The 20,609-nt window shown below is 43.3% G+C and overlaps 9 protein-coding genes across 9 annotated transcripts; 5 read left to right on the forward strand and 4 right to left on the reverse strand.

Moving 5' to 3' along the window:
* Positions 1-6: 6 nt before the first annotated feature.
* SJAG_02653 (DNA-directed RNA polymerase I complex subunit Ker1) lies at positions 7-765 on the forward strand. The gene has a single exon (XM_002173816.2). The coding sequence runs from the start codon at positions 99-101 to the stop codon at positions 552-554; it is 456 nt and encodes a 151-aa protein (XP_002173852.1). The 5' UTR covers positions 7-98; the 3' UTR covers positions 555-765.
* Positions 766-1,207: 442 nt separating this feature from the next.
* SJAG_02654 (glycerol-3-phosphate O-acyltransferase) lies at positions 1,208-3,855 on the forward strand. The gene is made up of 3 exons (XM_002173817.2): positions 1,208-1,286; positions 1,326-1,426; positions 1,482-3,855. Exons 1-3 carry the CDS (start codon positions 1,241-1,243, stop codon positions 3,378-3,380), a joined length of 2,046 nt encoding a protein of 681 aa, XP_002173853.1. The 5' UTR covers positions 1,208-1,240; the 3' UTR covers positions 3,381-3,855.
* On the forward strand, positions 3,819-5,233 carry SJAG_02655 (TRAPP complex subunit Trs31). The gene is made up of 4 exons (XM_002173818.2): positions 3,819-4,206; positions 4,304-4,488; positions 4,618-4,742; positions 4,826-5,233. The coding sequence occupies exons 1-4, from the start codon at positions 3,998-4,000 to the stop codon at positions 4,934-4,936; spliced, it is 630 nt and encodes a 209-aa protein (XP_002173854.1). The 5' UTR covers positions 3,819-3,997; the 3' UTR covers positions 4,937-5,233.
* SJAG_02656 (GTPase Msp1) lies at positions 5,167-8,489 on the forward strand. Its single transcript, XM_002173819.2, has one exon. The coding sequence runs from the start codon at positions 5,806-5,808 to the stop codon at positions 8,140-8,142; it is 2,337 nt and encodes a 778-aa protein (XP_002173855.1). The 5' UTR covers positions 5,167-5,805; the 3' UTR covers positions 8,143-8,489.
* SJAG_02657 (fungal protein) lies at positions 8,443-10,215 on the forward strand. Its single transcript, XM_002173820.2, has 4 exons — positions 8,443-8,760; positions 8,815-8,874; positions 8,922-8,997; positions 9,046-10,215. The coding sequence occupies exons 1-4, from the start codon at positions 8,677-8,679 to the stop codon at positions 9,786-9,788; spliced, it is 963 nt and encodes a 320-aa protein (XP_002173856.1). The 5' UTR covers positions 8,443-8,676; the 3' UTR covers positions 9,789-10,215.
* On the reverse strand, positions 10,138-13,937 carry SJAG_02658 (DNA polymerase). Its single transcript, XM_002173821.2, has one exon. The coding sequence runs from the start codon at positions 13,406-13,408 to the stop codon at positions 10,229-10,231; it is 3,180 nt and encodes a 1,059-aa protein (XP_002173857.1). The 5' UTR covers positions 13,409-13,937; the 3' UTR covers positions 10,138-10,228.
* A 127-nt stretch (positions 13,938-14,064) lies between these two features.
* Positions 14,065-15,524, reverse strand: SJAG_02659 (histone lysine methyltransferase Set6; the record flags this gene model as incomplete). Its single annotated transcript, XM_002173822.1, has 3 exons — positions 14,065-15,198; positions 15,254-15,393; positions 15,449-15,524. 3 exons carry the CDS (start codon positions 15,522-15,524, stop codon positions 14,065-14,067), a joined length of 1,350 nt encoding a protein of 449 aa, XP_002173858.1.
* A 143-nt stretch (positions 15,525-15,667) lies between these two features.
* SJAG_02660 (leucine carboxyl methyltransferase Ppm1) lies at positions 15,668-16,809 on the reverse strand (the record flags this gene model as incomplete). The annotated part of the gene is made up of 4 exons (XM_002173823.1): positions 15,668-15,970; positions 16,035-16,303; positions 16,360-16,492; positions 16,552-16,809. The coding sequence occupies 4 exons, from the start codon at positions 16,807-16,809 to the stop codon at positions 15,668-15,670; spliced, it is 963 nt and encodes a 320-aa protein (XP_002173859.1).
* A 730-nt stretch (positions 16,810-17,539) lies between these two features.
* On the reverse strand, positions 17,540-20,500 carry SJAG_02661 (karyopherin Los1; the record flags this gene model as incomplete). The annotated part of the gene is made up of 1 exon (XM_002173824.1): positions 17,540-20,500. The coding sequence occupies one exon, from the start codon at positions 20,498-20,500 to the stop codon at positions 17,540-17,542; it is 2,961 nt and encodes a 986-aa protein (XP_002173860.1).
* Positions 20,501-20,609: the final 109 nt, after the last annotated feature.

Below are 20,609 nucleotides of genomic sequence, written 5' to 3' on the forward strand. Positions count from 1 at the left end.
CCGAACCAGTGTTTTGCATCTGTCGTCTCCCACCCGGACATACGCGTTCGTGAGGAAGGAAAAACTTTGGAATCGAAGTAAAAAAGGGAAGAAAAACAATGTCGACCGAGTGTCCTCCTCCTATTCGTATTGGTAAACGTCAGCCTCTTGGCTTGGATGACGCTGCTGGGATTCTGGAGCGTTATATTGGCGTCTTGAGCAAATTCCAAGACGACAAATCCGGCAATGAAAGCATTGTTGCTCAACTGAACCGCGTCTGTGCTTTCCTTCAAGGAAAGGAACTTCCTTTGCCAGTGATTCCTCCCACCACAACCGAAATTGTCGCCGAAAAAGCCGATTTGGAGGTGGAAAATGAAAAAACCAACCTGGAGTTGAGCAACGCTGAGGCTGTCTCAGCAGACGCAGACTCGAGAAAACATGCTCGTGAGGACGACGAGTCTCAGCTGAGTCGTGAGGACCGCAAACGGCTGAAAAAGGAGCGTAAGAAGGCCGCCAGACGCGAAAAGGAAGAATCCCGGAAGAAACATGAAGACAAGGACGAGAGTTCAGAATAAAGTTCGTTTACCGAGATTTACCGAGTTTCTGAAATTCCGCGAAAATGTACTATAACGCGCCGTAACGCAACACAATGAGGTTTGGGACACCGCAGCGTATCTTATATAAAGTTTATTTTAAGCGAGAAAATTGTAAATGACATATTCGGCCGAAAACCCTGGGGGCTTCAATCCCTGAACCTTAATGCTATTACTGTCGATCCCTTCGCTTAGTGAGCGGCTTTTTTGATAATTAGGCAATTTCCTTTACACATCCTTTTATCCTCTACCAACAGTCAAAATGGATGTCTGCACTTGAACTCCAGGAATTGGCGACTTATTACGCTCCAAACCGCACATAAACGTCAATAATCCTCGTGTAATGGTTTCTCCCAACGTCGTAGGCGTCTGTTCTGAAATTGGAACGCACAACGGAAACACGTCTGCTTTTACAAACAAATGTTTGGTGCCGGGTCCTGTCCAGTCTCTGCCGTTGCCTGAATCGTGAACCCGAGCTTCTGCAGTACTTCTCACTGTTCCTCCTTATTTTTGTCACTACATTACGTTGCACCTCGGTAACTCTCTTTATCACTCCTTAAAGCACACCAAACTATGTAACGCCTCATTAGCGTGGGTGGGGTCGTGCGGTCATTCCTTTCAAAGCTTCTCCGGAACACAACTCTGGCTCACACGTTTTATGCCGGACAATGGAGTACCCGTTCATTTATGACACCCTTCTATGGGTGTTTTCAGGTTAGTTGTATGCTCTGCAATCGTTGACTGACCGCCCAGTGTTAATTGACTTCTTCTTTCGTGAAGTTCGCACGCGTGGAACTTTTCGTGTTCCTCGAAAAGGACCTTTGATTCTTGTCGCCGCTCCTCATGCAAATCAGGTATGCTTTGACGCCTGTGTGAGCATCGTTTCAGTTGCTAATTACACGAAATTAGTTTGTGGATCCTGTCATTTTCATGCGTCAGTTGCGACGCGAAACTGGTCGCCGGATTTCGTTTCTGATTGCTGCAAAATCAATGCGAATGAAGTTTATTGGTACAATGGCGAAGGCGTTTGGTGCAATTCCTGTTGAAAGAGCTCAGGATTTGGCTAAAAAGGGTGCTGGTACCATTCGAATTGGTGATGATCCATGCTCCATCGTCGGAAACGGTACCGAATTCACGAATTACAAGATTGGCTACACCATAATTCTTCCCAACAATGCCGGAACATCGGAAATTATGAGTATTGAGGATGATACGCATGTGCGTATCAAACGCCCATTCCGTTCATCTGCTTCAGAGAAACTTCGGAGTGGGGAATCCAACTTCAAGATAGCACCGAAGATTGACCAACGCCAAGTGTTTGAAAGCGTGTACCACCGACTGCTGCATGGCAGTTGCGTTGGTTTGTTTCCCGAAGGTGGTTCTCATGATCGCCCTGAGATGCTGCCTTTGAAGGCCGGTGTTGCCATTATGGCCCTTGGCACTTTGGCCAAGGACCCCAATTGCGGTTTGACTATTGTTCCTTGTGGCATGAATTACTTCCATCCACACCGTTTTCGTTCCCGTGCCGTCTTAGAGTTTGGTGCACCATTTTCCATCCCCTCAGAGCTTGTGGAAATGTACAAGAGCGGCGAGCGGCGAGAAGCGATTCAGCGTGTGCTGGATCTCGTGTATGATGCATTGCTTTCCGTGACCGTTCAGGCTCCAGACTTTGAGACGCTTATGGTTATCCAAGCATGTCGTCGCCTGTACCGTCCGGATCATGTTTACATGTCACTCCCACGTGTTGTAGATTTAAACAGAAAACTGATTATTGGCTATAACCGTTGCAAGGATGATCCTCGTGTACAACATTTGCGTGATCGCATTTTATTGTACAACCGTCAGCTCTACCGGCTTGGCATTCGTGATCACCAAGTTTCTAAGTTCAAGTACAATCGTTTTCGCATATTGTATCAGCTCATTTACCGTTGCTGTTGGCTTACGATTATGGCGTTGGGTGCTCTTCCTGGATGCATCCTTTTCTCTCCAGTATTCATCGCTGCCAGTCGTATCAGTCATAAGAAAGCTCAGCAAGCACTCAAGTCTTCCACCGTCAAGATTCAAGGTCGCGACGTCCTGGCTACCTGGAAGCTTCTTGTTGCTTTAGGTTTTGCACCCGTGTTGTATACGTTTTATGCTGCTCTTTGCGAATGGATTATATATCACTATAATCTCGTACCGCACTCCAGTTGGCTTATGTATGCAACACCGTTTTTTTCCGCGATCCTCTTTCCCATGGTAACTTATGCTGCTCTTCGTTTTGGTGAGGTCGGTGTTGATACGTACAAATCGATTCGTCCGTTGTTCCTGGCACTGAATCCGCGAACTGCTAATGCTGTTTATGTGATACAGCGAGAACGTGAAGAGCTTGTTAAGCAATGTACTGAGGTATTCAACTCGCTTGCTCCTGACCTGTTCCCTGAAATGGACGTTCCTCGTCTCATCACCCCAGGCACAACTGGGTCTGCTGAGGACAGTGATTCAGAGCTGCCTTCCCGTTTCCATCGCCGTTTGAGCTCATCTGTTGCTTCTGACGTGGATAACCTTTCTCAGCTTCATGATCTTGACTCTCCACCTTCTTCGGATGCGGTGGAGAATAACAACTCGACTGTCAAGCCAGGAAACGTTTACTTGTTTTCCCCGTCACCTGCAGTAAGAGAGCCAGGTGCTCAAATGACGGAGGATGAAGCTCGTCTTATTCGCACTGCTCATCGTGAACGTATGGGCCTTCGTTTCCGACAACTTGGTGCCCGCGACCTTATGAATAATGAAGTTTTTAGTGAGTCAGATGATGATTTGAGTAGCTAGGTTTATCCTAACTAGCTGCCTCGTATACTCGTTTTTTTTCCTTGTTTTGGGATTCACGAGCACATCCTCTTTCTCAATGTACAACAGTCCTGTGTACAACAATTTCTGTGTATTGTTGTAATTTATGTTCCTCCTCTTGTTTGTCTCATTTCTCCAACACAGGAGATCTGTCTTAATGTGTCGTCGGCAAAAGCACGGCTCGCTTGTTCTGTACGAGTCATTTTTGTGCCTCGCGTCCCAGCAATAATTTTCTGTGTGTAGTCTTTTTTTGACTGTCTTGCTTCTCAGTTGCTTCTATTTAAAATATCCTGCACAAGTGCAAGAGCGTTGCATTCGATTTTTTCTAATGAATGCACAAGTCTCGTAAATGACGAGTTCATTATCAAAGTTTTATTTATTTTCTTCATTTTCCGTAGTAATGTACTTGTGTATTCTAATGCATAAACGGTAAGCACATGAATGTCTTGTTTGTAGTCCTAAGTGGTTTAGGGGACTATTCTGTATCATTTTATTATTCGTATTAGTGTCCGTTAGGGCCAACCTTCCCCATCGCCCATTTTACTTCCCAGCTTCTATAGAGAAATCCATTCCTGTCTGTTCATGATCACGATACAATAATGCAGCCTAACGGTAAACCAATGTTTAAAAGTTCTGTTTCTGCTTCATCGCAGTCGTCACTGCCCATAAGAGGGCGAAATATTTGTGATCAAAACTTAAACAAAATAAAAAACTCAGACGTGAGTCTTTCAGCATTTGCGTTTCTGTTCAGCGAGTTGATTCAACGGACACAATCTCGAGTTACTGGAATACAGGATTTTGAAGAGAGGTACACTGTCGTTTCCGATATGTGCATGCACACAACAATGCTGTGAAGGAGTGACATCGTGAAGGAAGAAGCGAAGCCTTACTAACTCTTTCAACAGACTTAATGAACATGGATTCCGTGTGGGACAGCGTTTAGTTGAATTAGTCGTTTGGAGAGAGCGTAGTCCAAAACGTGAAACTCGAGTTCTCGGTATTTTGCAGTTTATTCACTCTTCTTTATGGAAACAACTTTTTGGAAAACACGCAGACTCTCTTGAAAAGTCGAAAGACGTGAACGATGAATGTATGCATCTGTGATTCGTTGAGTTGTTTATGCTCAATAGATGGTAACGTCGGTTGCACTGGACAATGCCATCTCTTGATACGAAATTATGCAACTACATCCAGTGTTACAGTGTTACTAACGTGACAGACATGATTGTGGATAATAGTCCTGTTTTCAACAAATTCATATCCGTTCCCAAGAACATGAACCAGCTCAACTGTTGTGCTTATCTTGCCGGAATCGTTGAAGGATTTCTCACTAGTGCTCAATTCGTAAGTACATACAGGCGCTAGACTTGTTCAGCTGCCAAGGTCCTTTTCCTCTTTATTTCAAATCCCTAACAGCAATTTTGTAGCCTTGCAAAGCAACTGCACATACTGTCCCACTCCCAAGTTACCCATCTCGGACAGTAATTCTCGTAAAATTACATTCGTCTGTCCTACGGAGAGAAGAATATTTGGGTTGAAGCATTTAGTTTCCGACTTTTCAATTATAAGATATGAACAAGACCGGAATTTGTATCGCGAACATGACATATCACTCAAAGACATTCTTTCAAACGTTCCACTCCATTCCCACAGTGTATCTAATTGTTCTGTACCCGGCTCTTCCTATTTTCTTGTCTTCAACCATTTCTGCTACTACTACTACTACTTGGAGCTACTTCACCACTTGGTAAATCAGCCAACTACCATTATAGAAAACACTAAAAATTCAGTCATTTTTGTCGATCGTACGGGTATATAGTGAGTGATCTGTCTCAAATCCTGCTCGTGAGACGCGAAACGTGTTTTCCGATTGGAATTGTTTTTTTTCGCAGGGTTTACTGTTGCGGGTTTGAATTCTGTCATTTTCCGGGCCATACGGCTGCAGTCCCTTAAAGCTACGTCGAATGCTATCTCTCGACGTGTGTTTGTAAGCCGGGGATTGCAGTCTCCAAGGTTTTTATGGCGTCGGTCTTTCCAAACGATCGGTAGACAAAATCAAAACATTCTTCGCCGGTCCCCTTTGATAACATTCCCATTTTCTGCATTTAGACAACGCCAGCTACAGGCCACCCGACCCTTTACTGTTCATGGACTGGGCAGTGTTGGTTCCACACGGACACTTTCATTTTCGTCAATTACGAAGTTACTGTTTCGCTCTTTACGTCTGCCAGCTGCGGGATTCTCAATTGTTGCTGGTGCCGCCGCATATATTGGATCACAGTTTCAAAAAGTTAGTGATTACACGAAGGACATTTTTGGTCGGACATTTGATGCTGTTGGTTCTTTTTGGGAACGTGCTCGGGATCGAGCTAATGATGCTTTTGATCTTGACATCCCGGATTTCCACATGCCTATATGGCTTCAAAAAGTTCTCCGTTTAGACGAGGAGAGTGTGGAGAAACGGAGACGTTTGCAGGAAACTCGTCGACGTGAGCGTGAAGAAAGGCGTGCAGCCAGAGAGGAAAAGAGAAGAGAAAAACAGCAAACACCAAGTTCTAATGAGCCTTCCGAGCCAGTAGATAACGAACTGGATCCAGCTTTAGCGGTTTCTGCTGCTGGAGGCTTGTTGAGTGGAGCTCTTGACGAAGACGCTGAGCAAGATACTTCTGTGGAAGACGAATCTGAGCAACAGACTTCAGATGCAAGTGGTGATGGAAATGGAAAAGACGATAGAATGCTCTTATTTACAAAGAAAATGATTGAGATTCGCAACATCTTACAGGAAATTGATGATGAGAAGAACAATATTGCTTTACCTAACATCGTTGTTATTGGTGCTCAGAGCAGTGGAAAGAGCAGTGTGCTTGAAGCACTTGTTGGTCACGAATTCTTACCGAAGGGAACCAATATGGTTACAAGGCGGCCAATTGAACTTACTCTCGTGCATTCTCCTGAAACTATGACTCCCTATGGCGAGTTCCCTAACCTCAGTTTGGGTCGTTTGACGGATTTTACAAAGATTCAACGAACATTGACAGACTTGAACATGGCTGTCCCTCCATCAGAAGGTGTTAGTGATGACCCCATCCGTCTTGTAATACATTCACCTAACATTCCCGACTTGTCATTAATTGATCTCCCGGGGTACATTCAAATATCCGCTCAAGATCAGCCTACGGATTTGGAGAAAAAAATTGAACGGCTGTGTGACAAGTACATCCAAGAACCCAACATCATTTTGTCTGTCAGCGCAGCGGATGTGGATTTAGCAAACTCCACTGCCCTTAAAGCAAGCCGGAGAGTAGATCCATTGGGTTTGCGTACTATTGGTGTGATCACAAAAACAGATTTGGTGACTCCAGAACAAGCTGTTCAAATTCTTCAAAATAATCTTTACCCACTAAACTACGGCTATGTCGGCGTTGTTGCTAAGGCTCCCAGAAACATGTCGTGGCAGCACAATCGCAACTTAACAGATGCTGTCTCCCGTCAAGAGGATCGTTACTTCTCTTCCTCCCCTGCGTTTCGGTCTATGTCGAATGTCAATACATTGGGTGTTCGTAATTTGCGAAAAACGTTGATCAACGTGCTGGAGTACTCTATGTCGAAAAGCCTTCAAACGACAGCGGATACCATTCGTTTAGAATTGGAGGAATCTCTTTACCAACTGAAGGTGCAATACAATGATAGAAAGCTGACAGCACAGTCGTATGTAGCCGAAAGCTTAGATGTTCTGAAAGCGGGTTTCAAAGAATTCTCAGAGACATTTGGTAAGCAGCAAGTCCGTGAGTTACTGAGGGAGTCTCTTGACAACAAAGTGATGGATTTACTCGCTGAGCGTTATTGGATGGATGATAAGCTTGAAAAATGGACAACGGGTGATCGAAGCGTTGCTGATGGCTACTGGTCATATAAACTGGACAGCTCGGTGTCGACATTGACACGCATGGGTCTGGGTCGATTTGCTACGCTTCTCGTTTCCGATGTCTTGTCGAAGCGTGTGCTTGATTTGGCAGCAGCAAGCCCTTTTGGTGACCACCCGACTGCGATGCAATTCATCTCCAATTCTTGTGCGGAGATCCTTCGTCGTCGGTACCACAGCACGTCTGAACAAGTGGAAAACTGTGTTAAGCCTTACAAGTTTGAGGTTGAAGTGGACGATACGGAGTGGAGTAATAGTCGGGTTCATGCACAGGAATTATTGAACCATGAGCTGAAACTTTGCCGAGACGCATATAATAAGATCAAGACTTCCATTGGTAGTCAACGTCTTAATCAGATTATCCGTTTCCTTGAACAAAATCAAGTTGCCTCTGAATCCCCAGAGTCTGTTCACAGTGCCGCTGCTCTACAGCAAGGACGAATGGCGATCTTTTTACGGATGCGCGAACACCTCTTACGTTTGCGTCTCTCTACCATTCAATCTCGGACATGTAAACACAAGGAGGCCAGGTATTCTTGCCCTGAAATATTTCTAGACGTTGTTTCGAATAAACTCGTGAACACCGCTGTTCTGTTTATAAACATAGAGCTACTTTCTGAGTTTTATCACCAGTTTCCTCGGGAACTTGATTCCCGTTTGATTCATTCTCTAACACCTCAGCAATTGTCGGAATTTGTTAACGAGAATCCCAGAATTGCTTCACAACTAAGACTTCAGCATAAGAAAGAGTGTCTTGAGCTGGCTCTACAGAAGATAAACTCTCTGATAATGCTTGAAGAGCAAATACAGACGGAAGTCTAGAGGTATATATAGCAGATGGCGTGTATTCACGTTATGTTTAGCATCGATTTTCTTCCGCATGTCCTTACATACTTTCGTATTTGTTTGGCGTACGGCTACAATGATACATTTTATGAGCTATGTTGATTTGCCAATGGTATTTTGGTTTGTTATATGACATCTTGAAGATGCATTTTAGGTAGTGTGTATTTAATATTGTTGAAAAGACCTTTTTTTTCGTTATACAAGTCCATTTCTTTCGACCGTGTCATTTGTCTAATCATTCTGTTGACTTAAAGATTTGATTCCTGCTTTTTCTGTGTTTATTGCAAACGGTCTTGTGTACGCCAAAACTTGGACTCTACCTACCACGACGAATACGGGTATATGGTTTCTTTTAGCAATTTGAAGTGTAGGACCTACCGAATTGCTTTCTTGAGACTGAGATAACATCCCTCTTTCGTCCGATTTTCTCTAAAACTCGTTACACTTGTGAAACATCCTATTCTTCGCCGAAGTTGAGTTTTCGTATTACATGACAAACTACAGTATCAAATGAGGTCTAGCGAAGCAATTAGACTTCCAGAAAGAGAGCAAGCTCTAATTTCTGGCTGGCTTGTTAAGAAAGGAACGACAAATGTATGCATTTTTGAGCAAATAGTTGGTAAATTGAGATGTTGCTGACCTTTACAGAACAAGCGTATTTGGGTCGTTCTTAGACCAGAAAAGCTTACCTTTTACAAAAACGAACAGGTACGTGGAGAACTACTCCTGTGAATGTGTTTTAACTCTTGCTTCAGGAATACAAATCAAAGGAAGTAATTTCGAATGAAGACATCTCAGCCATTGCTCATTACAAGCACAAGCATCCCAAATGTAAGTCGTTTGTTATAGTTCTCTTAAGCTCTTACTAACTAAGCCTAGCGTTTTATCTCTACATTAACGACAAAATTGTTCGTCTTGGTGCTGAATCTGTAGACCTGGCTGAAGCCTGGGTCCGACAACTACGGATGACAACAGGATACCATGCTCCTGTTTGCGACTACCCTGCCAGCTTGTGCTTAATTAACTTATCTGGCCATGAACACGACAATGTACATACTAATCCTTCCATTTCCGAAAATTCAGCGGCTACTGAACCCGCCCAAAGTGGTCCAATGTCCTTGTATGATCTAATTAAAGTCAGCAAACAGTCTATGCCTCCTGAGAGTTCTCACGCACGATTGCAGGACATCGATGCTGCCCGAATGGCCTGTATGTCGGGACACAATCGTTCAGCCTCAATCCAAAATCTTATGAAATTACTTAATGAAAACAAGGTACTCATGCAGGGACCTGTCCACTGGCTCCATGGAAGCATCCATCACTGGTCAAAGAGCTGGGCCGTGGTTCGCGGCAGTGGATTATTTTTATACACCTCTGAAGACGAATACAAACCACTGAAAGTCATTTCCATAAAAGAAATTCAAGACGTTGCTGAGATCAACATTTCTCCGAAAGCTCACAAGGTTTTTTTTACGGTAATTACTAAGCTGAAGCCAATTGAGTTCCGCGTACACGATGAACAGTCGTTGGTTATGTGGGTTGGTGCTCTGAAAGCAGCCATTGATAAGTCCACAGGTAACCTCAGTCCGGTTGCTAGCCGTATTCAATTATCCTCTCGTTAAAGTTTTGCGTCGATCTCATTATCTACAATTGCGTAACCTACCTCATACATAAGCATTTACTCGCATTGCCTCCTTTTTGTTTTGTTTTCTATCGACCAAACCCTTCGTGCCATTCTCAGGATTCATGCTTCTAGACAACGTATATTTTCATGTGTTCTTCTTCCCAATTAATATTTCGTCTAATGTATTGGGTCTACGGCTATGCTTGTCGGCGTGTTTAGGGCGATCTTAAAGAAGAACATGGTTGGGCCCATTACGTTCTTTTTCATGAGGGAAGCTAGTATCCGTTGATGTTAAATTTGAAACCAATGTGTTTATATTCATTTAGACTGCAGTTACATTAAAAGCAGTGTCATGTATCCAACTTCATATGACTTTCTCTTACATTCTTCCTTCAATATTATATTTAAACTTCTATTTAAGCAGACATGGAAAACAGGTTAAACGGATGTATGTGGTTTTCTCGAAAGAGGGGTGTTTTTTCGGTTACTTAACGTGTTTCCAACAATCTGAGACTTTACATATGCGATCTCTGTTTTCGTAACGGGTCGTGGGTTGGACTTTATTGTGTAGAAATCAGGAGGCGTATGGAACGGTTGTATGAGTGGTTGCCCTTTATACTGGGCATGTTCAGAAGAAAGCTTTTGTAGTAAAGCATCAATGTTGAGAGCTTCCCCTGGAGGAATAGGAATCGGGTTTGATGGAGTCACACAATCCATTTGAACATCTTTACGTAGGACTTCATCAATGTCGACACTTGAAAAGAACGCAACCGATTGTGGAAGTTCATTAATACCCAGTCGATGACTGAAGAATGCTCTAGTCCAAAGATTGGCAATTTGAAGAGCAAACGCTGTACGATAACGCTCCTCCCACGGTGTCAAATAGCGAATCTCGTCATGCACTGTGATGGCAAGCCGAGCATGGATACCAAAATACTTAAGTAGATACTCCATGGAGATGATTAAAAGATGGAGATAGTCTACACCGGAAGATTGAATAGCCCAATTAATACGCGATGTCATGTACGAACGGCGAGGAAGATTTTTTGAGAGCAGAGCTTCTGTAATTCCGGCTTCCAAAACGGGAGTACGAGGGTAATGAGCCTCGGCCATTTCTTCCAATTTATTAAAGACAAAACTCTCGGTGCCACCTGCCCAGATGTTTTCCCTTTTAACTCCATTATTCTTTTCAATCCGTATCCGTTTGCTGACACCTTTTGTTGAGTTGTAAAGATTCGTAGCCAACTTAACGGCATCTTCTTCAGTTAAAGAATTGTTGAATTGTTGAAGCAATTGAACGGTAAACTTTAAGCCTGCACCGTAAATACGGCCATAATTGAAGATCTTAGCTGCATCTCTTGTAACACCCAAGATGTCTGCACTTTTTGAATGCAAATCTGTTTTCTCAGACTTCTCACCTTCAAGAGTCATCCATCCTAAAGCTGTTGCTCCATGAAGTGCGAACTGGGAGTCGCCGATTAAAGAAGCAATCCACAATTCTTCTGAATCAACGTCTGCTCCGACGAAACAATAACCCTTCGGTGCTTTGATCATTGCCTTGAGTTCTGAACCCAATCGGTTCTTCTTGGCATTTGATGCAGTTAGCCATGTATTTTCAACTGCTCGTCGAGTAATGGTACCAATAGGGATAATTGAAGGAAGGATAAGACCAAGATCTTTGGGTTGTCGCTTATCGATATTCTGTTCAAGGTCTGAATTCCACACAACCATTTGGTTTTTAATCCGATCTCTCGCGCTGCTCCAATAAGAACAAGTAGCGTTCATCGAAAGCGCATGCTTTGCAAGTTGGAATTCGGAAGAAAGGGTACCATTTTCAAAGTACTTTTGGTATGACTTTGTTAAAGGATTACAGCACCTTGCAGCTGCTCCATTTTTGTGAGAAACCTTAAAAAAAGTGTAGTTTACCGAATCCATGTTTGGATCTTTAGTAGGTGAAATCTCGCACAGAACATACTTTCGATCAAGCAGCTGCTTTATTTCACTGACAGCGTCTTTCTCGACGGAAAAGGTCCAGCCATGTTCATTAGACCAAACGAGCGGGTGATTAAGCCAACGAAGCTTTAAGAGAATAGGTGCTAAACGAGTTTTTGGAGTAATAATTATCTTCTTTTTTTTCGTGTCATACACTTGCTTGTACCATCTAGGGACAACAGGAGGAGCTGGTTGATCCTTTACTTTTCTGTGAAGATTGCATGATGACCAATCTAATTGACTTAGCCAGGGGTCATCTTTCACTGCATCGGGATCCTTCTTCTGGGTATCCAAAGCATCTTGCGCCAACTGCAGTAAATGATGCCAAACATGTTCATTAACCTCCTTGAATATCCTTTCACAGTTTTCCACATAAGCCGGCCATGAAGAGTTAACGGGAAGGAATAAGCTACATAATCTTAACATTGCAGCAAAGGTCACCGGATGTGGACAAACTTCGACAAATCTAGGAAATACTTTGGCATAAACTTTGTGTGTCGTGTCAACATCGTTTGCGCAATAAAGAACCAGCTTTTGTAAATCCTTCAAGATTTCTGCTTTGTCCAAAGTAGCAAATTCATCACGCACGGCTTTATTCATATCGATGTTGCAGTGAAACTTTGCAACCTCTTTTAACGAATTTGTTGCACAATGATTAAGCCATGGGTCACTTTCAACCAAGTTCGAAAGAAACAAATGAGAATCCATAATATCTTCATCCAATAAATCCTCATCATTAAGTTGTTCCAAAAGTTTACGCTCCTTCTGTACTTTAAGCCAAGTAGGGCGCTGTCGGGAACACATTCCATGCGTCGCTATGTGTAATGACATAGTATCTAAAAAGAAATTATTTGAACCTTGCAGGCTGTATTCATTGAGAATTCTTTTCCGGTCAAAACTGATGTTATGGCCAATAATTAAGTGACCAGCAGGGTTCATGGGTATCAAATTTCGGTCATTTTTACTTTCCTCCAACAGCCAAGGAGATAACCAGGTATACCAAGCTTTCTCAGAAGCAGCACATGCCATTACCGCGAAAGGGGATATTTTATAAAGTACTTCCACATCAAAGACAATCTCATTTTCCATAGGATAGGGAACTGGTTCTACATTTCCTTCCCTGTCATAGCGAGTCCATCCAGAAGCAACACGTATCGAAGTTGGTATGGAAGGAAGACTTATGGAGGCTAAAGCCTTTGCTCGAGACAAGTGAGGTTCAGCAAAGCATTCCCCAATTTTTTTAAAATGCTCAGTTAAGCTTTTTCCTTGCAATGGAGGAAGGGAGAAATTGTAAACAGGAAAACGTGTACTTTTCTTTCCAAGTAAATGGTGCTGTGTCAAATGCAGTTGGGAAAGTTGTTCCAGCACCTTTGAAGGAACTGTTTTTTCCCCTGGGAATATCTGGGTCTGTAGAGCCGGAGAAAGATATTGAATACCGACAGAGTTTATGCGACGAGATTCAGTTGTTTCTGCATGGGATTCGCGTATAGTTGTTGAATAAAAACGTAGACATGTTTTTCCCACAACGGTAGCAACTATAGCACCTTGAAAAATGGCTACATTTGAAGTTTTTGCGCTCCAAGAGGCACGAACTAGTAAAACGCTAGCGGCTCTATTTTTTAACATAGAAATGCTACAAACAAACAGAACGATTTCAGTTTAATTCTTGCACAAGGTAATCATAGGAATCGTATATTGAGCATGAATAAGAGGACGAGACTCCGAACAAGACTGTATCAATGAAGCCCAGATACACTTGGAAAAATGAAAGCAAGAATTCTCTAAACGAGTAAGATTAAACAATAGCAACTTGCTATATTCATTAAGAAGTACAGATAATACACCTAGCTCTTGCTAGTTTAGGTATTTCAAGCGATTTGCAAGCATTTGAAGTCACTGGAAGTGATCAAGTGCTTGATGAGGTTGTGCTTCCTTGAATGGAACGAAAAATGTGAAACAACTTGAAAACGGCTAAAACTTAATGCAAAAGTCAATGAATCTACAAAGATTAGTTCCAATTGATTTCATGGTGCTTAATTAAATCGTGTTTGTTTCGAAGGTTATGACGAAAAATCATTGGTGAAGCGGGTTCAGACAAAACAAAACTTTGGGCTTCATTGCACAGGACAGCTTTAAAGCAGAAATAAATAAGTATTATAATCCCATTGATTAATCCTATCAATTACAGCATTTATAACAGCATCAAGGCCCTCGAAATTAGTGCCGAGGTATTCTTAGTTTTAGATCTATCTAAATATTTCAAGAGACGTTGAGAGTCAGACTCAATTACAGACAATGTCCAAGGTACGTTCTTTAAGTGCGGATTCAAAAGACTCCAAATCTAACGGCGGAAGATTTGGATTTGCTTTCTGATAATCAGCTTGGAATTCCCTTACGTTGCGAACAACTTGGTTTCCGAATTCGGTATCCTTATGTGTTACCAGAACGTTGGATTCTAGCCATTCTGACTTTAGTAGTAACCAGTGTAATAGTGAGTCCCTTTCTATATTTTTAACACCCAAAATCATTTTCGAATGTGGCTCACGATTAACATTCATGGAGTATTCTTCACAGAGGAATTTACCAAGCAAAAAGACTTGGTACAAATCAATAGCATAAATAGGGGAGCTTATATCATCACATGTAACCTTGAGAAATTCAGCCGCAAAGGCAGCGTCGTAAGCACCAGTCTCAAGAGAATATAGCTTAAACGTGTTCAGAATATTCAGCCAGGGATACTTGGTCATAGGCCAGTGATTATCGCGTAAGGTCTTGAGAGCAAAGCGACAATCCTCGAGCGAACCTTGAGATGCCTTTTCCAAGGAAACATAAGTGACTCCATGTTCATTGTCACTTCGCCGGGCTTCCTCCATGCACTTTTGGCAAGTGCAAGTGAAAAAATACTTTTGCTGCAGCTCATTGGTTCGGACATTATATGGCAGCGTTGTATCCACGTATGAAATATGCACAAAATCGCCCTTCTGAAGTGTTTGCAAAGCAACCAATCGAGCTGTCGCGCCTTCGACCATGAAAACGCAGTTCGGTTGACATGAGTGATTGATTCGAGCAAGCGTAGAATCCATGCACGTACCAATGGCATCAAAGGCTGGAGTTACCAAACTCATGGCATTAATAGAGAGCTTGCAGAACAGGGAAAGAAATGCATTTACATCCCTTGCTTCGGTGTAATGTGAAGCAGCAGAGGAAATCAATTCAGCGTCCGACCAAAGTGCTGTGTTGTGTTGAATTTCTGCTTCATGATCCTTGCAATCTGCAAACAGAGATTGATCTTTTTGAGTTTGGCTGTAGAGTCGAATCAGTAACCGGCAGACGGTTGGTAGCAAGCCATTTGTAGATGCGTTTCTTAATGCCTTGCACTCTAATTTGTGCATTGACCAGTCTTGTTTTTGACATATCTAAATTTTTGACGGTTAGCTGCTACTCCCTTTCCTTCCTTTTGTTCTGGGATACCTTTGAACAATAGTGAACCTGTTTACAAGCTGCACATCGTTTTGTTGGTTTCGTTTGCGAACAGCAGTACGAACATGCCTCATTCAGAAGCTCATTGTTTAACACATAGAGATCAAGTCGCTTTTCTAAAAGACATTCGCCTTTGGAAATGTTAGTTTGCTTTAGAACAGGTGCGTCAGCATCCCTCGACCGTACCTCGTTCAATATCAGCTGTAACGCCAAGACCGAGCCCTGCGCCAGGCTCTTCTTGTACAGAGACAAGATTTTGCATTCTTTGCAAAAATACGCGCGGTTTTTGATAGTTTTTCAGTATTCCGTTTTCAACGGATCGTCTAAGAACGAAGTGGTTTCCACGGACGTTCCGCGGGAGAACCGTGGATTCAAAAAGTGCGGGATTGAAACAATATACAATACCTAAAACGGGAATAACTTGGTATTGTGGTCGGACAAGTCCTTGTTTTGTTTTATTGATTCTTCACACTTCTTGGAGATAGCATAAACAAGACAATAATGGGAAGCCAAAAGAGCCCATTCCTCAAGTTCATCAAGCATTTCTATATGGTTCAAACGTTTAACAAGTTCCTGTGAAAACCATTGCTTTTCAATTTCATAAAAATCAAGAGCATTACAGAAAGAGAAGCCGTATTCGCGCATTCTCTTCTTTTGATCATCAGGTGTGTCATAATGAGAAAGAGTAGGCATCGTAATACCTCTAGCCTGATGAGTGTTAGCACTGACCAGGTCCATATGAAACTGCTGTATCGGGTTTTTCTTCACTTACACTCAGGTTTCGAACCATCATGGCACCAAAAGGGTCAGAGCTTCGGATTGGTTCATAGATAATGGTCATTAAAGAGGGAAAAGTAGACGTAGCCCACTGGTAGATGGCGTCTACACCGCCGACACTTAGATAGCACAGACAACATTCGGAGAGCAGAATGGTCGGAAGGTCTGGGCGTATGTGCTCTAACAGGGGCTGCTTCGCAAGGTCATTAATATCCATCGAAGTAAGGTTATAGGAAGCGGAACGGAGGGTACCTTGTCGAGCATCTTAATAATCTGTTAACAAAAATGATCGATCCAAGGCAATGAATCCACAAGCATACCAATCTTAAAACCATCAGGTCCCCCCAAAAGGTCTGACATGTCCTTGTGTCGAGAAATGACGCGTAGTTTTTTGACACAATTGACAAGAAAATCGAATTCATGGTACACAAACTTGGAAGGACCGTATTTTGCCTACACGTAAACATGTTAGAGCGGGTGTATTTATGTTTAAAAAAGAAGAACGTGCTTACAAGGAAGCGAAAAACTCGAGTATCAGTACCGGCACCAAGTGAAATAATCTGTTTCATTCCAGGTACACGAAGAATAAACTCTTCACAAAGAGCATCAATAGACCATGTTCTAACAAATGTTCCACGATTGATTAATGGTGGTCTTGGTAACGAGTTTCGGTTTTGGAAATGAAGCACATAGGGGTCCTCAATGTAACCGGCCTTCGTAGCGGAGATTCTAAAATTCAACGCGTCGTTATCGGTCTCTGTAACAAACATTATTTTCTTCTGATCGTCAATTGTTTAATGACACGATTGAGCTTGCAAAAGTCGTGGTTTTTGGCATGTCCCAAGACGGCGAGCGTCAACTAGGGCGAGACACGCAATAGAGAATTATACCTGTATATGAAATACGCGACGCGTCGTAAACAAACACGACATGAAAACAAATCGAATTGAGGTAATGCAATGCTTGTCCCTGCTCCATTCTATCGTCGGAAGCTTTCCCTTACAAGAATAAATCAGTTACTAAAACTTTTATGTAAAATAGAGGAATTGAAAGCCGCATGCATGGTATCGCTCACAATTGATGCTTAGTATGCTAAGAGGGTCACATGTGTTCCATGAAAATGATAGCCTCCGCCTTCTAAAGATTGTTTTCATGAACAAAAGCAGATACAAAAGCTATATGCATAAATGTAATGTGAAAATTCGCGGTCGAATATATGTTCTTCGCTACACAAATATTATGTTTTAAATAGAACTCCCAGTGTCACATTAGCCATCAAATGCTATAAACCACAAGTTTTGTAGGAAAAAACAGCGGCCGAATTACAACATCACCCTCTTTTCCATTCGACGATACGAAGGTCTTAGGACCTTCTTCAAATGTGTGTGTGTGAGTACCCCTCACGAATGATTGATGTAGTTTCCGAAAAGGCAATAGACGTCTTCTTCTTTTTTAGTTAAACCTAAGTGTGCCTGTTGTAAAACACACTTCTAATAATCTTTAGTTTTTCATGGACTGGATAAACTTTTGAAAATATTGCTTGAAAGCCCGATCGGCTAGTGTCGTTAACGATTCCGCATACTCTCCTACAAGAGCTTGAGGAAAGTTGACTGAAGGAAAATAAACGGATGTCAAATACTCCACAAAACTTGGGCCCTTCACCTGAAGGATTGATTTTTGTAACAAGGCAAGCTCGCCCAATACCACGTGTGACATACCATCACTAACATTGAAGGACTGATTAAACGGCATTTCAAAACACAATGGCAATAATGAAGAATACATAAACGTTTCAAAACCACCAATTCCACCATCACCGCCCCACATAACAACCATCTTGCTTAGTAGAGCAATTGAGCTTTTCTGAATGGAAGGATCGCCAATACTATTGGCAAAGTGTAAAACACTTTGTAAAACTCCATCAAAATACTGCTGGTTTTGTTCGGTAAAGAACACTTGGGAGAAGCCACGGTTAACGAGCATCACCAGAAAGGCAACATACGATTTCCGCAAGTCATTCTGTTTAATAGCATCATCGGTTCCTTGTGGTTGTTGCGCAAGACTGGCGAATATGCGTGTTAAGAGCGTACCCAGCAGACTGTTGATCACCGAAACCAGCTCAGCCTTGTACAAGTGTGACAGCTGACCGAGGAATGACAGCAAATCTGTTAGCTCGTCTGTTGTGATGGAACTGAGCAACAAATCTACCAGTTGTGGAATCTTGGGTAACATGCTTGGACCCAAAACGGAAACGATTCTGGCAAACGAAAAACGAGTAGCCGTACGTATATCAACAACAGTACTGCAAGCCTGCAGCGCCTGAAACAAGACCTCGGCGGCTGTATTGAAACAAGAAACCCAAGGTCCACTCCGATCAGAGAAAGGTGGGAACCCTTTTGCAAGATTACCAATAGCCAGAATGGAGCAGTAAACACGTACAAGATTATCGAACGAATCCAGGCCACTGCTCAATCCCTGCGTCAGTTGGTTCTGTAATGTACTGATTAACGAGTCGCAGAACGCTGACTTGTCTGCGTCTGAGAGTGCTTGACTGGATCCCGAGACAAGAATACCGGCAGCTTCAAATAGGTAGAGACGAGAATTAAAGGAGCATTGCCGGACAAGCGTTTCAATGCTACTTTGAGGGAAGTCAGCTGGATTGATGTTGTTGTCGGAGACAGTGAGCAAGTCGCTTTGCATCTTTAAAGCCACAGCAGCGAACTCGGGGATGTGTCTTGGGACCGACTTCAGAAACTTGTAGTACAGATACCAAGCGCGTACGCAGACTCTGGTGTTTGTGCTGTGAATACCCATATCGCTCAAGAAAAACTCGACCGCAGGGTACACAAGTTTGGGCTCGTATTCGAAGAAACCAGCATACCGCACCAAGATATCCATGTATAGCATTTGGACAAGAGGATGCGGGCACGCCGAGCAGACATTGGCGCCAATCACTAACGCCAGCAAACGAGAAAGGTTTGTGGGCTGCTTGTCGGCAGTAATGAATGCGGCGGAGCCCTTGACGCCCTCTCCAAAAATGTAAAGCTCGAACAACGCAAACTCCATGAGTTGCCAGGACCGGCCTGCAGACATAGACGCCGCATTGGTAACGCTAGTGCTAATGGCGTCGTACATGTATTCATTGTACAGTTTGCTATCGATAGCGCCAATGGCGTCCTGGAATGTTTTAAGCTTTTTGCGAAGTTCGAGGAACTCGGCTTCTTCCTCACTCTCAGCATCGTCGTCCCACTCTTCCGAATCATCGTATTTCATCTTCTTCACTACGGCGTTCAGAATCGACACCAACAGCTCTTGGCGTGTGCTGTCCATGGTTTTTGCGCCGGAAGCTTCCTTACGCAACATGGTAAGTACGTCTGTGAGGAACGGAAACACCGCCTCTGAAGTCTCATCGTATTCGTTAGATAAATAGTAAATCAAATGGCCCAAAGTCTGGGAGAGCAGAGCCGAAGCCGACTCAACTGCATCAGCCCCCAAACCCGCCGAGCTAGCATTCAAGCAGATGTTTACAAGTTCCACGCCTTGGGCATTAACAAGCCTGGCCAACTCCTCGTCGAACGCAGGGTCAGCCTCGCTTTGTTGACGCAGTTGAGATATGAAGTAATTGAGGTTTAGAAGATTTAGGATATTAAGCTTCTCGGGCGGTTTCATTTTTTTGTAAACAATCTCCACCAGGGTCCGGCATGTCGTGTTGCGCAAATCGTTGGACTGAAGGAAGGAATACAGAGCATTCAAAAATGGTTCATTCACAACAAAATTGATGTCGATCCACGAGACCCAATTTGCGATCACTTGCAGACACAGTTCGACAAGATTGTTTTTGTTCGCTTCACTGCTTCGAAGCATGGTATTATAAACATGAGAGATGATGTTGGAAACATCGTTCGACCGTATAGCGTCCTTGACATCCGCAATGCGTTGCATTTCCTCAGAAGTATGAGGAGTCAGCACGTCGCCAATCTCCTCACCGATAGCAAGCAATGTCTTGGCGTAAAACTCAACAACTGCGTCGCCTGCGCCGGTGCCAACGCCGTCAATGAGCGTGTGAAAGCCGCTGAAGAAGTCCGGCCACTGTTGTGGGTATGTCCGAACGAGCAAAAGCGACAGAAGATGCTGAAGAGTATTGTTTATGTAGGGAGGCTCGCCGACGAACTGTCTCGCGAGAATATACGCCCAAAGCTTCTCCTGGAGCACTTTCAAAAAGTCAGGAAACACAGACAGCACCGTTCCAGAGCGTACTGCCTCCACGAGCAGCTGCAGCACGACAAGACGCGTAGAGGCGTCTGATGTCTGACCACTGCTGAATACTTCCAAGCAGAGCGTGCATCCTCCTGCAGTATCCTTTAGCGAGTTTAGAAAAGACGTTGCCTGTTCCTTTATAGCTGGATCAGCACTCGCGTCAAGCGCGATTTGCACCGCTTTGTTGACATCCTGAGCTGACATGCTGCTGCGAAAGCGAAGGCAGAGCTGAGTTGGTGGTGGAAAGATATATTCCAACGAGAGCCAGTGAACTAGTGTGAGGAATAGCGAGAGATAATGCAACAGTGTGTGC

This window comes from Schizosaccharomyces japonicus, assembly GCF_000149845.2.
Source record: "Schizosaccharomyces japonicus yFS275 unplaced genomic scaffold supercont5.1, whole genome shotgun sequence".
Lineage (NCBI taxonomy): Eukaryota > Fungi > Ascomycota > Schizosaccharomycetes > Schizosaccharomycetales > Schizosaccharomycetaceae > Schizosaccharomyces > Schizosaccharomyces japonicus.